Here is a 20,482-nt window from a genome sequence, read left to right as displayed (position 1 = left end):
TCTCAAAAAAAAAAAATCTATTTAAATACTTGATTTTTTTTGTGCAAGCTTTTTTCTTCCACATTTGACTTTGTTCAAGGCAAATCATTTATTCATTTTGTAGTTTTTGAAATACATGAGGGCTTGGTATTTGTTGCTCTTCTAGGGGAAGTTATTTTTGATTCAAATCTCTTATTGGTAAGTTTATGAGACAGACAGACAGTTCATAGGCTGACCATGCATGTTGTAATGTATTTTTGGAGGTGTCAATCTTGGGAAAGGAAAATCCTTTCAATTTTTCAATTTTCTAGAGGACCAGCCTGATTTCTCTAAGGTAGTTGCTGAATCATACAATTTATAGGAACCGCTATATTCGTCGTGTTATGTTTTGTTCTTTTCCACCGTAAATTGATGCTTATGAAATATTCTCTTCGGTTTCTGAATATGACTCGTTTTGTAGATATCCCGTGTCGAGCTAAGGAGGCTTTTTAGAGCATGTGTGGAAGCAGGAGCAAGCCTCGTCATGTCCAGACATCACCTTGTTTGAATTTGATGTATAAGCAATGATCAACTGGACGTGCCAACGCTCCTACTGCTGATATGAAAGAACCTAAAGAAAAGAAGCGAAGGTGAAACCTTCTCTTCAGGCGAAGCTTTTATCAAGATACCGAATTCAGTTATTGAAAGGAACACAAAGTCATATGAGACTGCTTCCTTCTAGGCCAGATTTACACAGACCCATCTACTTGTTGTCTTTTTCCAGCTTTGTTGAGACACGAGACTATCTTCTTCTCACTTGTGATTTTAGCTGAAAATTTTGGAGTCAGACCATTACTCGACTAAGAACACCCACTGAACCTATTTAGCTCATATGATGAACTCTTTTTTTGGCTGCGAACCTCAACTATACAGGTTCCAAATCTCTTGCGGAAAATTGGTATCTCACTCAATAATGTACAACCTGTGAAGATAGAGAAACAAAATTGTTCACAAACTAAGAGGTTGATTGTTTGTGGTTTTTACTTTAGTTTTTAGGTTTTGTTTTTGCAAAAACTATTTTTCATCCAATGAAGTTTTTGTTTTTAGTTTTTGTTTTTGTAGAAACCATTTGATTTGCCAATCAAGATTTCTAATAAATAGATTACCTAATGCCCAAGGAACTATATCACCACCGATGTGGGATATATTAATATATGACTACAAATTCGGTGGACTGGCCGGCCTTCGCTTAAGAAATTTATGTGTTTTGAATTTTGCAGGAGGAGTTTTATAGTGTGAATTTGTTTCATATCTCCAGGAGCAGAAATGTCCGTGAGGACTTATTAGCAAAAAAAAAACAAAGATTAACGGTGTATCATTTCCATGTAGGTTAGACATAGTTAGATGAAAGTGTTGCTTGGAATAACTTTTTGTCTGATAAGAACTTGATCTAGTTGAATGGGTAACTGAAAAGAAAAAATCAATCTTACTTTCGTTAGAGATCAGTAGACAAAAATCAAGAATCTGTACAAAGATACAGACAAAATCCGTGGTAAGAAGTAAGAACTAACATTTAAAAAAGAGTACTTACGAAATGGAGTCATAAGTACTCTTTTTTAAATGTTAGTTCTTACTTCTTAGGGGTTAACATCGTAGGGTAGAGTCATAAGTCTAATAGGTATAGCATGGTTATGGACCGCTCAGGGTCATGTGCGCCTACCCTATGGTCCGCTCTTTGTTTTTATGTAGCAGGCCTCCCTGTGCATTCTTTCCTCTCACATTTATTTCGTTAGTGCTGCCCGGCGCACAACATGCAAAATTCAACAAATTTCAGGTTCTCTGTTCCTTTTATTTCCCTCTGAACATATAACGATACTGCACTCGTTTTTATTATTCACCAATTCACCTTCCAAATACATATGATTGTCCGATGCACTGCACTCGTTTTTATTATTCCTTCCAAATAAACTTCAAAATGTTAAGCTTGAGTTTGAATAAACCGAACTATTCATAAACTTATCATACCCGATGATATTAGTGATAATACCAAGGTTTGTGAAGCAGTGGCCACATGATTAACTGTTTTTCGTTTGTTCCCGCGTAATGTGGTAAGAGGTGGAATAATAGAGCTCACCTTGATATCTCAAATAACAATTAACCAAATGCAACCTGTGATATAAACTGTTCGATTTTTGTTGGGAATTTGAGATTCCAAATGCTGCATTCAAATTTGTTTTGTCAGCATATTGAGCCTTAGTATAGTAACATAAAACATAGTTCACGTGACATTGACCGGACTTTAATTTTTAATGTTTACTCTCATTGATCTACTCGAAACTGGAAATTTAAATGTCGAATACAACTTTAAGTCGGACAAAACAATCTAATTCTAATATAACCAATCTAGCTTCGGTCAATCACCCCACCGGCGCGTTCTGCTACACCGTTCTATAATCCTTAGAAAATCAATTCTCGTTCTCTCCATTAATGTTGATCACAAAAACGTGGTGTTCACCTCATGGCCTCGATTCCCATGACATCTCTAGAGTAGCTAAGTCATAACGTGGCCCTGGTCCGAATAGGGAAACACCATCCGGTCTTTTTGCGTTTCCCCGCTACATGTTGCTGGAGACCGAGGCGGAGCCGACGAAACGAACCTGAAAAAGCCCAAACACCGCACTCGAAATGGCTGGAGCCAAAACTTGAAGCTAGAGCCGCGAAGAGGAAGGGCAAAGGAAGAGAAACAGCAGGGGAGAGATTTATTTCTATATAAAGTTCTAAATTAGGCCGCTTGTCGTAATAATTATATCGAGAGAATGCGCTAGATTGCTCTATCGTCTTAAAAGAGAACCCCTCGTGTTTGAAGTAAAATATTTTGTGTCATTTATTTTTAATACAAATCAACCTCATTTTTTAAAAAGATAACTAGACACTAATCAAGAAGTAAGAACTAGCATTTAAAGAAGAGTACGAAAATTTTGATTAAAAAAAAAAAGAGTACGAAATATAAAGCTAGAGAAAGTGAGTAAAGTAGTAACTACGTAGGTCATATCCTCACAGGGTAGAGTCATAAGGCTAATAGGCATAGCATGTTTATGGACCGTTCAGGACTTCAGGGTCCGCGGCTCCTACCCTATGGTCCGTCATCTCTTTGTCTTAACGTCGCAGGCTTCTCTGTACCATGTGCATTCTTCCCTTTACCTCACATTTATTTCGTTTGGGCCACCCAGCCAGGGGGCAACAACATGTCAAATTCAACAAATTTAAAGCTCTCTGTATTTCTTTTAACACATCACGAAATGACAGATATAACCATTGTACCATTCACAGTTTAGTTGTTGCTTGATCACTGAAAAGTAAATTTATAATCATCAAATAATACATATGATTCTCAGATTTAGATTGCAATTCTGAAGGTATTTTTATGATCAATGGAATTACTCGTTAATATGATCTTTTTGCAACGGATATCTAAAAGCAAAACCATCATAAAGACGCAATCACCATTACGATTCACCTCAAAGACCTATAAAGGGAAGAGGACAAGTCAAGAGAAAGGGATCCAACCTTCTCCATAGCTAAACTATAGTCTCGTTACATTCATACTCTTTGTATTCATCGGTTGCCTTTAACCTTATTATCAATAAAACATACATTTTCTATAGTTATTTATCGCTCCAACTTGTTTCTTTTAGATAACTCCGTAAACAAGTAACCACAAATGCTACTTTTGGATGGATTTTAGTATCTAACATTGTTTTTTAACATTTTGTCCCTTAATTTACTAACATTTTTGTCTGAAAAACATATTTCACGTGGCTAGGATAACCAGTAACCCCTGACTTGACCGTTTTTTACCCACGTAAACAAGTCATCACAAACGCAAACCCTATTTCTGAATGGATTTAGTAGGGTATCAGGTTTAAAGCTGGTCAGACAGCAGTGCATTTAGTGATTTGGATATGCAATAGATTCGTTAATTCATGACGTACAGAAAAAAAGCAAAGAAAAATGTTAAAAGCATGACTGTATCTATGCGATTAGCTTCCACAGATGTTAATATAATGTAGCGACATTAGGTCTTTGGGGACACATTTACGAGACTATTGATTTAATTAATGCAAAGGTTAGACTGATCTAGAGTTTAAAAATCTGATCTCACAGAAACGTCTTAAATTAAATATGTAACTAGGTGACAAAACCATTAGCGATTTTCATGTGTTGTAAGATCTGTCGGTTACCAGAGCTGGGCGCAAGGCGAGTAATCACTATTTTGTGTGTACTTGCGATTTACCTTGTACGAGTAATAAAAATTTTGATTTATATTTGACTTGTTAAAAATGAGTATTTGCTATTTTGGGTACTAGATCAAAAATAAATTACTTGCAAGTTACTTGTTCCGCTCTATTACTTACTATTTACGAATATTTGTGAACTATTTACGAATTTTTATGAGTATTTACTAATTACTAAATAATAATCTATTAGAAATATACATGAAAATTTATTTTATTTATTATACTCAACATAACATGTGAATTACTTTATACGAAATATTTGTTCATATTATAAAGAAGAAAAACAAAAAATATATGAATATTTTGATATATAAACATTGTATAATTTTTATGATGACAAAAATATATTCTCTAAACAAATAACGGATAATAACAAGTTATGTAGTTAAATTTTTAATACTTGTTACTATATAATACTTGACTAGATGACAACGAATATTTAAAAATCAAGACAAATATGAAACAAGTAAGAATAATGTGTATTTGTGTCTAAGTGCAAGTAAAAAGGAAGACAAATATAAACACGTATTTAATAGATCATGTAACAAATGGTAAGTAATGAAGTAAGTAACAGGGTGTAACGAGTCAAGTACTAAAAATAATAATAATACTTGATAAAATTATCGATTTGTTATCAAGACGGATACGTGTCAAGTAACGAGTTTAAGGCGAGTAACGCCCTATCGGTTACGAAATTTCAATTATTTTCATGTGGCGTATGATCGGTCTTTGCGTAGCATTGATCATGTGTGCGTCTTCGAATACGACCCATTCAAGCATCTATAAATAGACGAGTAATTGATAAGATATTGAGAACAAAAAAAAATGTCGTCTCTACTCTCTATTTTCTTGACTTGTCTTGCTCTTATTCTCATCCCTTGCCTCTTTATCTTTAGGCGTCCAAGTGTTCCCCTCTTCTTAAAAAAACCCATCATATTCATCAAAACCGCAACTTCTCAATACAATGATGAAGAAGAGAGGTAGTGTGGTTCTAATTATCATACGTTTTACATGACAATCTTCATAGTTCTGTTCTGTACATTAAGGAATGGTTTCTCTTAGTTGAATCTCAAAATAACTAAGCTTAGAACATACAACATAGTTAGTGTGAATTCCATAGAAGCCAAGTGCATGCGTGTGTCATCAACCAACCAACCTAACAAAACTATGTACACGCACAGTACAACTGGATTGAATATGATTAATGACATGGCAACAGCATTATAATTAGCACATACCAGTAGACTATAAGCAATATACATATATTTTGCCCAACTGGTTCCTAATTTACTTCGACAACATGTTATATGAATGTTTTATCCAATTTTGTTCACACTAATTATTTTGTAGTGGTACAATCGGAGGGAAAGAGAAACGAGGGAGAATGCCAAAGCATGTCGCGATTATATTGGACGGAAATAGACGTTGGGCGAACAAAAGAGGACTTAGGGTGTCGGAAGGTCACGAAGCCGGAGCAAGAAGATTATTGGAGCATGTTATGGACTGTTTCGCTATGGGGATAAACACTATCTCACTCTTTGCTTTCTCCACTGAAAATTGGGGAAGACCCGATGTAAGCTTTACAAAACCAAATAATGAGCGACTGATTATTATTTTTTCCATAAATTTCAAGATTTTCTTATATTCCATCATTTCAGGGTGAAGTTAACTTCTTGATGGCCATGTTTGAGAAAAACTTCAAGTCTGAAATGGCTTACTACGACAGGTACTCAACCAGTAGTTTTGATAATTTTTGAACTGTTTGTTATATGTTAACTTTCCCGTTTGGCTTTTAGATATAAAGTCAAGATATCCGTTATCGGGAGACGGACCAATATGCCCGAGTCGCTTCTAGGTTTGATACAGGAAGTAGAAGAAGCTACAAAGAGCTACAAAGAGAAGCATCTTATTATGGCGATAGACTATAGTGGAAGGTTTGATATCTTACAGGCGTGCAAATGTCTTGCTGAAAAGACTAAAAATGGGCTCATCCAAGTCGAGGATATCGACGAAAGGATGATTGACAAAGAGTTAATGACAAGCTGTAGTGAGTATCCAAACCCTGATCTATTGATCAGAACCAGCGGAGAGCAAAGGATCAGTAACTTCTTCTTATGGCAATCAGCTTATACTGAGCTCTACTTTCCTAATGTTCTATGGCCTGACTTTGGCGAGGCTGAGTATCTCAAGGCCTTGACTTGGTATCAGCAGAGGCAGAGGCGATTTGGTCGAAGAGTCTGAACTTTGACTTTTCATGTTTTGCAAATAAATGGTTCAGTTACTCAATGCTACTTTAAGTTATTACTTATTAGTTTTTCTTTTTCTAATAGCACTATCATTTAATAACTGGAATGATTAAATGTTATGGTATGAATAAAATCGTGTAAACTGCGGTAGGAAATGCATTAATTTATGTTGTTATGTATTATGCTGGTTTGCATTCATTGAGAGGAAGGACTAACAAAAACCACTAAGTTACAGGGCACAAACTACATTAGTTTAATTTATATAACTATATATATACACATAAATTGTAATGTTTGTTCAAAGAAAAAACCCCCATAAATTGTCATGTTTAATTAAATTTTACATCTAAAAAGAAAAACAGAGTACACAACCGAGAGAGTTGCTCATTTGATTGCCGAGAAAAGAAAATTTGATTGATTGGTCCTCGCTGTATTTTTGTGCTAAGTAGTAGTTCCTGTGGACTTTTTTGTCTACGCTTTTTACTAGACGAGTTCTCCGTGAGAAACTCACAATTTCAATCATCTACTTATCAATTAATTCAGAGAGATTACTAATCTTTTTACTAGCTCTTCTTCACCTATAAAATTTAAAAGTAATTGCAGAGCCGGCCCTTAAATTCTTCTAAATGGGGAGTTGCATTTTAATGGATTTGAAAATCCGAACTAATTCTAGTGTTATTGGTTCTATGATTTTCAAATCTGTATTAAAATCATGTTTTATTGGTTTAATGATTCATAAATTCTATATCAAATCAAGTGTTATTCAATCATACGGATTTACTAATAAATTTGATTTTATAATAGATTTTTTCGATTTTTTGGTTAAAAATACAAAGACTGGAAAAACCTCCGGATTTGTAAATAATAATCCAATTTATTTTAAAAATCAGCATATTTTACTTGGATTTATAAATACTATATGGATTTCTAAATACTATATGGATTTCTAAATCAATCAAAATATATAAACCAATTCTTCTAAGTTTCAATAAATGTATTTTCAGTTTACAATAAAGTTTATGAGTTTTTTTTTTTTGAGAAAATATAAAGTTTAACCTCTGAAAAACTTCTTTCTGCTGCAGCAATGAAAAAAAGAATTGTCATCATTATACAATATGTTAACCATACGTTTGGCTAACAACTTTCTTTCTTTTTAAAAAAATCCAATATGTTATCAGTCTTCTTAATACCTTCAAGTAAACTCCCTTTCAAAAGCTTTAGTTCCAAAAAAAATAAATCATTACTATCAAAATCAGAATAGTTACCATGTTTCAGAAAACTTCAAAATTAGCACAAGAAACCATCAACTTATCATCTTTCGCTAGTTTTAATTTTTTGAAGTCGAATTAGAATCTAAAAGCGTTCTCATAACCTCGAAGTTGATCAAACCTTGTCTCAAGAGAAACCAAACCTTGATCCACACACTACAATATTGGGAAAAAAGTTGATTCATAAATCATACATCAACACAAGTAGTCTGAACACAACCCAACAGTCCTATACACATGAATTCTCAAATTAATACACCAAAAAATATATTATAATTCAATTCATACATGAAGTAACCCATTATGATAAACATAGTCAAACAGTCTGACGTGGCAATCCACTCATGAATCAAATAGTCTGACGTGACAGTAATTATTTCGTTGATTATTTTATTGTCTAGAGTTTAGTCCACAACTTCTTTCCAACCAATGACAAAGTATGAGCGGACTGATCTTTAATATTCAGATAGAGAATCCCGCTGTTTTATAGCAGCCACTAGAGGGTTATAAGTTTCTAACAAGAGTAAGATTTAGGAAAACTGAATTTTAAGAATAACATAGTAACTCATCAGTCAAATCCAGCTAAGTACAAAATAATCCATCAAACCAGAAAAGGTTAAACCGCGACGACCATCCAAAAGAGAGGTGGAGGGAAATTTAACAAACTCGGTTGGTGATACTCATAGAAAGAGACTTGAGTTGTGTGTTCCATTTATCAACCGCCTTGTGAAGCTTCCTTCCATTAGCACTGTCCCCTCTCAGCAAGTAACGGTTGATTTCATCAATGTGACCATCGATTCGGCTGTCCAGTATCAGCGACACCAGCAACTCCGTCACATCATTCTCCGGCACGTTCAGCTCCTTTGATATAAACGGAATCTTGATCTTCGTGTAGGGCTTTATCAGCTTCAGCAACACCTGTGTTCTCACCTTCTTCAGCAGATCTTCCATGTAGTTTCTGATGAATGGATCATCCATTATCGTCCTCCGGTTATTCTGCATCATTCCAAAACCATTCCATGAGTAACCATCGCTTCTAGGTGTATAAATCAAAGAATGATAGTGTTCTTACCTTTAGTATTTTCTCGAACTCTATAATTTCGTTTCGTTGATATGCTGCTATCAGATTCGTCATTGCCAAGATCTCAGGGTCGTTTTTGTACCTGTAGAATATAGCCAAATTATATATGAAACAAATTATAACTTTAGGGGAATGGACTTACGGCTTCGCCTCTTGACCGTCAAATGGATTCACTTCTGATTCCATCAGCATATTTGCAAGAACAAGATACCTTTGCAAAGCCAAAAAAAATTCAATAACTCTAAGCAATACTGTTTTGCTTTGTTCATCACATAATATATATATAGTAACAATCAGGATATCAGATAGGAAAAGACAAAAGAGATGAGAAGGCAACAAGGAGGCATACTTTAAGCACTGAATGCGCCTTTGGTTGCCAGCTTCATCATAGTTTTTGAAAGCCTCAAAGAAGTCTGTGGCCGCTTCTGCCCACTGACGTTCTGTCATGTGCATTTTGCCACCACACTCGCGGATTATGCCCATGATCCTAGGATGAGGTATAGCAGATTTGATAGCAAGTGCTTTCTGGTATAGTTGCTGCATTCATTCAAAATGCGTCTTGGTCACAAAAGACAAGAAGAGTATATGCAACAATAAAAGGCAAGGAGTCGAAACCTTGAGCTTTTTGTTGTCCTTTGTTTCAGTGTAGATCTGAATTTCAATCGCATAGACCTCAAGCAGCTGACTTCCTTTCTTCTGATCATCAGTTCCATCTTCCTTTTGACAAGATTTATGTAGTTCCTTCAGGATCTGGGAGACGGAAGAAATTAAAATAGATATTATTATTGTACATAATGAAACGAGTTAACTAAACCAAGCTTATACCTTAGTCATCCGTCTGTATTCACCAATGTCAAACCAGATATTGCAGAGCTTTAGATTCGTCTTGAACCAGAGTCTCTGCGAAAGAAACCAAAAACGTCACATCTCCAAACAATTAACGGTAGTAGCAAAAAGGAAAGCACACCTCGTTCTTGGCCTCTTCAAGGGCTTTCAAGGTGGTCTGGTAAAACTCTTGAAGCAGGCCAGTGTTCTGGCTAGCAGATCCAGAGACGAAATCCATGATATTGTTTATACATTTCTCGCTGTAGTTCCTGGTCACTGCTGACTTGATATAGGTAAGCATCTCTCTGTACGCATCCATCATCTCTTTGTACTTACCAAGTCGATAGTAAATCTTCACGGTCTGCTTCAGCGCTTTGAAACCCCTGACAAAATAAATAGACCCAATTTAAACTCTTTAGAAAGAAAAACACACAATGAGTATCTTTCTTACCACTCGGCCTTGTCTGGTTCCATCTTAACAACCATAGCGAACTCAGAAAGTGCATCTTCGGGCTCAGCCTCAACCCTACCTTTGGCGCTGTAATACTGGTTCTCAATGTCAACGTCTTGTTCCTCCGGTTCGTCGTCCGAATACTCGAACCCATAGTCCTCCATATCAGCATCTACCAATTTTTACAAAAAAAAAGACTAAATCAATTTTAAAACCTTAACTCTTATTTTTGGGAACTCCGAATCCTAAACGTTCACAGTCGAAGATTGAAAGAAAAAAAGAAAAAAGTAAACAAAAACAAGACCTGAAGCCATGACGACGACCAGATGAAGAAGAAACCAACACCGATTCGAAGGCTAAGCAGAGTAGAATTCGATCGGAGAAGTAGGGGAAAAGGTTGAAGAAGGGTTTTTCTGGAACAAGACGGTGTGGTTTAGCATTTTTGGTATTGGGCCCGACTTCTCCTAATATACCTCTTTCGAGATTTTTTATGACAATAATGAATAGGGCAATTGTCAATAACAGCACATTTTTAAGTTTATGTCTCAAAAATAGCATTAAAAGGAGAAAGTCACAAAAATGATATTCATTAAAGGGTAAAATATTCATAATATCCTTGGTTTAAAATTAAATAAACAAATAAAAATAAATAAAATAAAAATTAAAAAAAAAAAAAAAAATTTTTATAGTTTCACATTACATGTTTTCAGATTCGAAATTTTTATAAATTTTTTTTTGAAATTTTTTTTTCGAAATTTTTTTTATTTTTTTTTTCAAATTTTCTTTTTATAATTTAAAAATACTTTTTGAAACTGTTTTTAAAATTTTTATTTTTTATTTTAGTATTTATTTTTTATAAAATTTTAAACCCTAATTCCAAAACCCCACTCCTTAACTCTAAACCCTAAGGTTTGGATTAATTAACCCAAGGGGTATAAGTGTATATTTACCTCTTTAATGAAACCTATTTTTGTGACTTTGAGCCTTGAGTGCTACTTTGGGAACAAAAACTTGGTTTAGTGCTATTCTAGTCTTTTTCTCTAATGAATATTACAAAAAAAAATTTATTTAGATTTTTTTTTTTTTTAAGATAAAAAAAATATTTGATTTTAGTGCATAAATATTAATTGTTATTTTTTTAAAATTTAACATTTATATTAATTTTATTATATTATTTGATATATATAATATATATTGCATAAAACTTAACTGTGGTTTTAGATATAACATTACTAAATCTCATCAAAAATATATTAAATGTTGAAAATATAAAGACAGTTTATTTGTGAATATAGAACAAAAAATATAACAGTAGGTCTTACTTATTTAAAATATGTATACATATAAATTATCAATTTAAAATTTTAATAGGATCATATATTTACATAAAATTTTCAAAAAATAATTATCTTATTATTTTATTGATTTGTGCCAAATTTTAAATCGGGTTGGAATCAGTGAAATTTATTAATTAATAGAAATTATTAATTTATAGAGGTTGTATATATATTCTCTAGCAGTGAAAATGAAAAACTCGGATGGCCAAATCAAAAGAAAATATCACCTTACAACAAAGAGAACACATCTTACATTCCATAATGACGTCTTTTTCATGGTGGTTTCTATGGTTTCAACGATAGTCCATATATATCTATACATTGATATCGAATATATTGTGTCGAAATATATAATTTAAAAGCTTCATTTGTTTATGAGCTGGATCTTCTACTCATGATCTCAACATGTGTTGTCTTTAACAATTCTGATAGTTTGCCTGGATCCCAATATTTCTACCCAAACACCATTTACAGCGATAAACAAGCAATGCTCCAATCAAAATTTGACAATTTGTTAAACTGACATCGCAGTGAGAAATTTTCACCACGGAGATGGAAAATGTCAGAGTGGAACAGCTAGGAAACAGATAAGCATGAGTTCGTATCATGTTCCTTTAATCAATACTAAATTTCCTCTGGTGAATTTTTAAATTACACTCATGGTTTTATGATCTCTGCGCATGAACTGATGCATATCTGGTGGTTTCCATAGCTCGATATGGTTGATAATGTAAGTGTTTCGACCACCTTCCAAATATATACGACCCCAACTGACCTTGGCTTGAACAAAGTGTTCACCATGGGTGAGTAGTAGACTTGATATATTCTACATGTTTCCTCAAATAAGTATGCAACCTTTCAACCAACTCAGATATAAACATTTCTCGGGATCGACCAAAATTGATATGTTTTGGAAAATTGGCAACATTTCTCAGGACGTACTCAGTAACATTCTACAATTGGTTTCATAAAGAAACTCTTGCTGAGATGAGATGTGCAAGACCTTATCACATGTTTCACACCTTTTTCATGCCTCAACAGCTCCACTGCACTGTACTTTTTTTCCAAACAAAAGGATCGATCAGAAAAGTACCCGAGAATGTCTTTTGGAAATCACATGGAACAAAGACAGTTAGATGCTTCACTCCACAAATTGTTGTAGTTCCTTGGGTGTCTCGTCCTATACCATGTCTTGTTTTAAAGGAATAAGCACGTCTATAAAGTGTTGCTTTTCTTTCTGAATGATGGTGATTGGTACTTCGGTTTGATCCACTTGGATAGGCGTGCTGATTCCGGTTCTGCGATTTTGAATTCTTAGATGGCAGTGAGTGGCTCTTGGTTTGATACTCATAAGGATGGACGTGTTGCTCTGGTATTTCTGATTTGTTCCTCCCAATCCTTAAACACTTGTGAAAACTATTTCTTTATTTTATCACAAAATTGTTCAACATCCATAGTCGGTTTAGAGATTGTCTTCTCCTTTCTGAAACAGTTGGTGTCTTGCTAGATGAACCAAATTCACTGGTCGGACATGATCTCCTACTGTCAAATTGTTTATGAACCGAGGGTGAATGATATTGTTTTTTTCTCAAATTGTTTGTTTCGTTCAGTATTCCACTTGTCACGTTCAGTGCTCCACTTGTCTCGTTCAAACCTTCACCTTCTTTGTTGAGGAGTTTCATTGCTAATAACAGAACTGCTCTGTCTCAAACAAGGGTCTTCTTATCTCGATTTCCTCTGCCTTTGATTCATGGATTAATATATCTCTTGGCGAAAGGAATAAAATATGGAATCCATCATTTTTTCATTCTGACAGTCATTGTTTCAAGCAACAGTTTATTAGCAGTGATGATTCTTTCTTCATGTTCACCTGCCATGGTTACCTGAGACACACGGAAAAAAAAAGACAGTAACTAGTTCTGCATAAACAAACACTCAGTGTTTAAAATAAATCAGTTTCATTGCAGGTTTGAATTGATTCAAGTGAGATGATCAGAAACAGAATTGTCAGAGGATTCAAACAACCCTAACAACTCGTGATGGAATATGAACAATCAATCACTCTGAACCAGATCAAAAAATTCCTTGACTTAACAGTTTGTGATCTATGATGATTGAACAACCTATGTATTAGGGTTATCACTCAGAGTTGTATTCTAAGCATAAATGTGGTTTCATAACTTTCTAAAATAAGTGAAACACACAAAAAGTTAAATTAGAGGTTCTAAGGTTTTGTATTCAATTTTATGATGTGTGAGACTAGTACAATAACTCAAGGGTCTCTTGATCTGGTTGAATGTTTTGTTTAAAAAATACTTCTAAATTCACTTTTAGAAATCCTATTAAATACTTATATCTCTGTAGAGATGATTGTATATTTTGTGTTGTAGTTAATTCTTGCATTTACATCACTAAGTTATAGCTAGACTACATACCATGCACCAACCATCCTATCTATAAATATTCCATGTTTTCTCTTTAGGTACAACGAATGATTAACCGTAATAAAATTTGAATAAAATTCATAAAAATACTCCAACTAAATTCCATTAAGCTTTTAGTACTCAAATTTTCCTACCTGATTTAATATCCAAACTAATTATTTTGCTCATTTAATACACTTATTTAATATGCTTATTTTAATAATCAAACTATGATTTTTAATCAAAAATAGTAAGTTTCAAACAAAAAATTTAAAATCTCTAAAATTCAAAAACAAATCTTTGAATCCAAATTTTCTTTTATTTGTTAGGAATAAAAGTAATTAAAGTGTCGGTAGTCTTTAAAAAAATATAATATTAGCTATTTCAAATACAATAATTTATAGTTTACATGTTGTAAATAACTAATTGTTTAAAGCTGTCACATGCATTTGTTGTTTTTTATTATATATTTATTTTATTGTATTTGCATTTAGTTATTAAAAAAAATATGTGCATGACAAGAATATATTTAAAAATTATTTTGTATTCAATTTTAGCAATATTTTTACGTCTATTCATTTTAAATAATATATTATTGTATGTACAAAATCTAAGATATGGTAGTTTCTATACATGTATTATATATTCTACTAATGTTAAGCCGTTCTGTCATCATATTACACTTTTAAAATAAATATTTTATATTTACGTAAATAAAATTTATAAATCGATCATTTTAATATAATTTTATCATATTTAGTTCAATATAATAATTTTAACATGATTTATTTTGATTATAAAATAGATAAAAGTAAGATAATTTTTATTTTTAATTTATAAACAATAACTGAATATATATTAATGTATAATAATTATTCATTGTTAATTACGAAATTAGTGAGAATATTTACATAAACTTTTTGAAAATTAATTAAGATATTTTTAAAATATTTAGATCAACATAATAATTTTCTTTTAATATGATTGATTCTGATTATATAATAGATAAAAATAAAATAGAATATATTTTTTCATTTTATAAATGATAACTGAATATATTAATGTATAATAATATTTTAATACTAATTACAAAATTAGTGTAACTACATACAAATTTTTTGAAAATTTTAATATATATATTTATATTTTAAATAACAAGATATTAAAAATATTATGATTAAAGTAGTTTAAAGATTATATATATTATTAGTCTTATTAAAATACATTTAAGAAAAACTTTAAGGGTGATCCAACTTAAAAATCACAAATGAAAGAAGTTGTGATTTTTGACTAAAAAAAAAAGAAGTTGTGATTTCTATTTTAGTAAAATAGATTGATTCACATTTCTACTTTTTTACTCTTGAAAGTTTAGTCAAGACACGACTATCATGTTTTAGAAATGTATTTTGCATTGACATTTTTCTGGTGTGTGGCAATTTTGCTGTTTTTCCATGTTTATTGAATCAATTAAGTTTTAAAAGTTGGTTATTAGATTCAGGAAAGCCCTTTGCCTCCCGCCCTCAGGTATTACTCAAAACATCCTCCCTTGGATAGTGTGGTCTATCTGGAAGTCTAGGAACACTTTGATCTTTGATGGTCGATGCTAAACACCGGAGGAAACAGCATTGAGGGGTATCAAGTTAGCAAGAGAATGGTCAACGTCGCAAGCACAAGGTGAAAAAGGAATCAATTTATCTCAGACTAACCGTGGTCAAACGCGAGCTTCGCATCGAGGAGCTACAGATTTAAATCGAGTTATCTGCAAGACGGATGCGGCTTGGAACAAGGACAATCTGATGGCGGGTTTGGCTTGGATTTTCTCAGGCCAAAAGCTCGAGGTCCCAATCAAAGGATCAGTGATTGAACACTCGATCGGATCACCCCTAATCGCAGAAGCCTCCGCAATGAGATCAGCCCTCTGCATGGCGATCACTCTTGAGATCACCGCTCTCGATGTGTTCTCCGACAATCTAACGCTCGTTCGAGCAATCTCCGGCATCACTCAGGTTAAGGAAATCATCGGAATTGTGAAAGACATCCGGTCGATATCTACTGAGCTTGCATCATTTTCGTTTTCGCATTTCTCTCGATCTCTGAACGCTGAGGCTGATGCCTTAGCAAAAGAGACTCTTCGAGCTTCCCTTTCGTTGTAACAAACTTATTGGGCCTGGGCTTATCGGGGCTCATTCCCTCCTTTTAGTTTTAATGAAGTTTATTCGTGACAAAAAAAAAAGGTTATTAGATTCTTTATTTCTGCATCATCTAGCTATCACATGAAAGGCATAATAAAAAGAAATAAACAAACAAAACGGGTGGATGAATGTAGTCAGATTCGGCGATGAAAAGTCTGAAAGAGTGGTGGGGTTTCACTAAGCACATCACATGGGCTGTCCACAACCAAAGGAGACAACCACGTTTGTCTTCTCTTCCTCCAAAACCAGTCTCACCATTTTGCTTTTTCGCACCCTTATTTTATAAATATCCATTTTGGGGTTTTACAATGTGGATAAAACTATACTACAATTTGCCTGTGGAGAAGAAGCAGCCGACAATTCTTAGCTAAACCTTACACTACCTGTTGATTTATTTATTTATTAAAAAAATATTATGTAATGGATGTTTTGACTTAAAAAAAATTATAAGAGAATATACACTTTCTACAGCAATGAAAAAGATAACTTATATTATAAAATATGCTTTTTATAACCCTAACAATATAGCTGACCCATGTGTTCTTTTCTTAAAATATTGATTGTGAATTGACTTTACTAGCACCAACCAACAGAAATGACAGAATTTTCTGTTCATTTTGGTTACTCATGCATAAATATATGTATCTGCCTATTTTTAAATTATTTGTAAGGTTAATACAACAAAGTTATTATTTCTTTCAAAAAGTTAAAAATAGTTTTATCTTGTTTTCATGTTTATTATACTAGTTTTCATGGGACTTAAAACCAAGATTCAAACAGCTTACAGCTCAAACAATTATTATCATTGTTTTCAAATAGCATTGACAAAGATGACCAAAATGATAATGAGTTTATTAAACATAAGCTGACTCAATGACTTCACACACACACACACAACACATACAAAAAAAAGAAAGAAGATGGCTTCATCATCATCAACAATACAGATGAGCGTTGGTGCCAATAGATATAAACTCCAAGAAGTTAAGAAACATGGAGTTTAATTACACAGTTAATAAGAAAGAATGTTGCAGAGAAGAGATTACACTCAGAACCATATTGATACATCTTGCTGCTGCTGCTTCCCCATTCCTTCCATAACTCCAGCTTGCCAGTCATTTTTGTAGTCGAATGATGCAATATCAAACGAGGTCGAATCAAACACCATCTGAGACTGATTGTTAATCTCACTGTTCCCTTGTTGCATGAACATCTGATTGCGGTTGAAACAAAGCTGTTGTTCTTGATAATTCTGAGCTGCTGTTGAATCACTGATCATGCTTTGATTTGAAGCTTGGCTGCTCTGGACATTTCTGTCATACATAGCCATTAGCTCAGTGATCATCTTTTGCCCATTTTTGGGAACTCCATAGCCTGATAGGTCGACCGGTTGGACTGGCTGAGGAAAGGGTTGTGACTGTTGTGATACAACTACTGGCTTCACTCCATACGCTAAACGATTATCTCTATATGGACAAACCATTTGGTGATTGTCCCTTGAGCTCCTGTCCTGGAAACCAAGATTGATCTTGCTGTGAGGACACTGACCATTCTCACAAGTGAAACCTGGTCTCTCCATCATCATAACATTCAGATCATTGTTCTGCTTCCTCTTCAAGTTTCCCACGGTGGCCACGACTTCTTCCTTCACAGGAAACTGCTGCATTCTACAAATCCCAAAGCTTGTTGGATGATTCATACTCACCACTATCTCAGGTTTTAGCTCTTCCACGTCAAAACTCTGTTGCTGTTCCTTGTCAAAACATTCAACATCATACTCACTACAATCATTGATGAGAAGAGATCCACTTCCCACAGATGAAGAAGAAAGAGGAAGACATGACTCGGGATAAAGCTCCCGAGCCACAACCTCTTCTTGGTTGATAATGGCAAGCCAAGTGGCACTCTCTTTCGCCGTCATCTTATCCTGCAAGCATTTCGATTGCCTCACAAGCTTACGGATTTTCGCAATATCAGGCGACATATGCTTGATAACAGCAGTCAAAACACCTACTTTCCAAGCTTTCTTCAAATCATGAGGCTTTTTATAAGGAGGAGAAGCTTGATCACTAGGTAAACCAAGCTGAGGCCACCACTCTTCTCTCCCATTAGGCCACCACGGCGGTGGAACACCTTTCTCCAAAGGAAACCGTCTCTGGGGAGGATCACAGTGTTGCATCAACGCCGACAAAAGCGATCCAAGAGTTGTGTCTTGAAGCTCCTGAAGTGTGTGAGGTGTTGGTCCAACCAAACTATTACAATCATTACTCCCTCCAGCGATATTGTTCTCCGCTTGGTACTTGGCAATGGCGGCTGGACCATTACGGTCAAACCTGACTTTGTCTTTCCACCACTCCCTCAGATTGTCAGAAGCACCGGTCACTGGTTTGCCTTTCTCAGGGATGATACCGTAAACAAAGCCTTGAGCTTTACAAACTTCCATCATCTTCAACATGTATTTCAAGATCCCATCTTGTGCTCTCGACATTTTCTTCCTCCTAGCTTGCTCTTGTGACTGTCTCTGCTGCTTCGAAGCGTCCACTCCTTCTTTACACTTGCTCTGCTGCTCCTTGAGGCGTTTTAGACGCATTTTGTCTCTCCACATCCTTCTCTCCAGCTCATCAACATCCACCTCATCGTCTGTGTAATCATCTTCAACCACTGGATGATCTTTTGGAAATGGACACACATCGGTTTCTCCAAGAGATGTCGAAGAGAACAAATCCATGTTTCCATACATGCCCATCTCGTTAAACATCATCATCTCTCTCTATCAAACCAGATCCAATCCACTTCTGTTACCTGAAAAAGAATTATTAGTATTTGTTTTATCTTCATATAGTCAATTAAGTATACAATCAGATTTATAAAGTAAACAGAAGAAGAGAAGCCTTAATTAATTGCAGACTAAATTCAAAACTAATTAATCAGATCATTGACGTAGAAAAAAAAAACTAAAATATCAACAACAAAAAGAACTTTTTAGTTGATTTGACAAGAAGACATCAAACTAAACTAAAAGAGTCTAGAAAGTAGAAAGTAATTATCTCATCTACACTTAGATAACAATTCAGCCCAAAAATCTGGATAACATTAAAAAAGCATCAACATAAACAGAAACAATAAGAGCAGCAAAACCAAGAGTGTTGCCTGAAAGAGTTGCAAATAGAGAGCACCAAAAGTGGTCTCTCTCTCTATAGCTTTTGTTTGCAGAGGGTTTTAAAGAAAGAAGATGAGGAAGTGTTGATTGTTTTTGTCGAAGCCTCGGTTTTGAAAGATGAACAAGGAAAGGAGAAAAGTCAAATGAAGATCAAATGTAGCGAAAGAGATATTGATCACTGGAGTCCGTAGGTGAGAGAGAGAGAGGAAGGAAGATGCTATGCTGGTGGGGATTTAAAGATAAAAGTTTCACCGTTTCATCTTCTCTTTTTCTCCTTTTCTTCTATAACAATTAAAATAAAACAAACATTGATTGACAGTCAACCACTAAAATGTGAAGTTGGAATAAAACCAAATTTAATATTTATGGTGTTATATTTTATTTTCCGTCATCAATCCTAATGCTAAACTTTACAATAAAATAATATTAGTATTTTTAAATTTTTAATTTTAATAATTCAAAATTTAGACTATTGATAATTTGTAAATAATTATTTTATCACTTTAAATTTTATATTTATTAAAGTTTTGTAGTTTTAGTTTATAATATTTATTTACATTTTATATTTTAACTATATATTTAGGTATATATTTTAGGTCAGTTACAATTAACATTTCATACTATTAAAAATAAAAATGCATGGTAAAATGATATTTTTTAAAATCTTGTATTTACATATAATACAAAAGTAAAATTTATTATCAAAAGAAAAAAGAAAAATATTTTTAATGGATGGTAAAATTAATAGTATTACATTAAATTTTACGATTGTATTATTAAATCTAAATGACTAAGTTTATAATAAATTTAGTACTATTAAGTATTCATTATTGATCATTGTAATTTAAATAAAGACTAAGTTTATGATTTTTAAATATTTTTCATTTACCGTTTTTATCTTAAAAAAATTATATTTCATAAATATTCCAAATTTGTTTTTATAAATTCAAGTTTTACAAAATAAATAAATAAAAATTTTAAAATGAGATTCAAAATATATTAACTTCGTGAACAGTAACTCGGTGAAAAATAACAAATATATTTTGATTTTTAATGAAATTTTTATTGATTTATTAATATATTTTTAATGAAAAAATATTTTATTTTTAGTTATAATTTTCACTATTTTTACTACAAATTTATTATTTTTTAAAAAAATATATTTGTTACTATATTAAAACAATTCATAAAATATAACTATTTTATTTTGTTCACAATATTTTCTTTTCTTAAATTTAATAGA

General features: G+C 33.3%; 3 protein-coding genes across 6 annotated transcripts; 1 reads left to right on the top strand and 2 right to left on the bottom strand.

Annotated features, from left to right (window-relative positions):
- Nucleotides 1-5,060: 5,060 nt before the first annotated feature.
- LOC106386192 (dehydrodolichyl diphosphate synthase 5) lies at nucleotides 5,061-6,684 on the top strand. The gene is made up of 4 exons (XM_013826072.3): nucleotides 5,061-5,236; nucleotides 5,607-5,829; nucleotides 5,915-5,982; nucleotides 6,053-6,684. Exons 1-4 carry the CDS (start codon nucleotides 5,082-5,084, stop codon nucleotides 6,495-6,497), a joined length of 891 nt encoding a protein of 296 aa, XP_013681526.2. The 5' UTR covers nucleotides 5,061-5,081; the 3' UTR covers nucleotides 6,498-6,684.
- A 1,615-nt stretch (nucleotides 6,685-8,299) lies between these two features.
- Nucleotides 8,300-10,612, bottom strand: LOC106438415 (COP9 signalosome complex subunit 2). Its single transcript, XM_013879559.3, has 9 exons — nucleotides 10,432-10,612; nucleotides 10,128-10,299; nucleotides 9,819-10,059; nucleotides 9,677-9,751; nucleotides 9,467-9,601; nucleotides 9,201-9,388; nucleotides 8,994-9,062; nucleotides 8,843-8,933; nucleotides 8,300-8,766 (listed from the first exon to the last, which is right to left on the bottom strand). Exons 1-9 carry the CDS (start codon nucleotides 10,439-10,441, stop codon nucleotides 8,428-8,430), a joined length of 1,320 nt encoding a protein of 439 aa, XP_013735013.2. The 5' UTR covers nucleotides 10,442-10,612; the 3' UTR covers nucleotides 8,300-8,427.
- A 6,296-nt stretch (nucleotides 10,613-16,908) lies between these two features.
- Nucleotides 16,909-19,675, bottom strand: LOC106438416 (ETHYLENE INSENSITIVE 3-like 1 protein). Of its 4 annotated transcripts, none has more exons than XM_013879562.3 (2): nucleotides 19,218-19,675; nucleotides 16,909-18,881 (listed from the first exon to the last, which is right to left on the bottom strand). In XM_013879562.3, the coding sequence occupies exon 2, from the start codon at nucleotides 18,841-18,843 to the stop codon at nucleotides 17,128-17,130; it is 1,716 nt and encodes a 571-aa protein (XP_013735016.2). In that variant the 5' UTR covers nucleotides 18,844-18,881; nucleotides 19,218-19,675; the 3' UTR covers nucleotides 16,909-17,127. The 4 variants fall into 4 exon arrangements, with proteins under 4 accessions (XP_013735016.2, XP_013735017.2, XP_013735014.2 ...); XM_013879563.3 differs by having other exon boundaries at nucleotides 16,909-18,874; XM_013879560.3 differs by having other exon boundaries at nucleotides 19,230-19,675.
- Between the last annotated feature and the right edge of the window lie 807 nt (nucleotides 19,676-20,482).

This window comes from Brassica napus, chromosome A3, assembly GCF_020379485.1.
Source record: "Brassica napus cultivar Da-Ae chromosome A3, Da-Ae, whole genome shotgun sequence".
In the NCBI taxonomy this organism is placed as follows: domain Eukaryota; kingdom Viridiplantae; phylum Streptophyta; class Magnoliopsida; order Brassicales; family Brassicaceae; genus Brassica; species Brassica napus.
The sequence above is the reverse complement of the archived record's forward strand: the minus strand, read 5'-3'. Positions and strand labels throughout refer to the sequence as shown.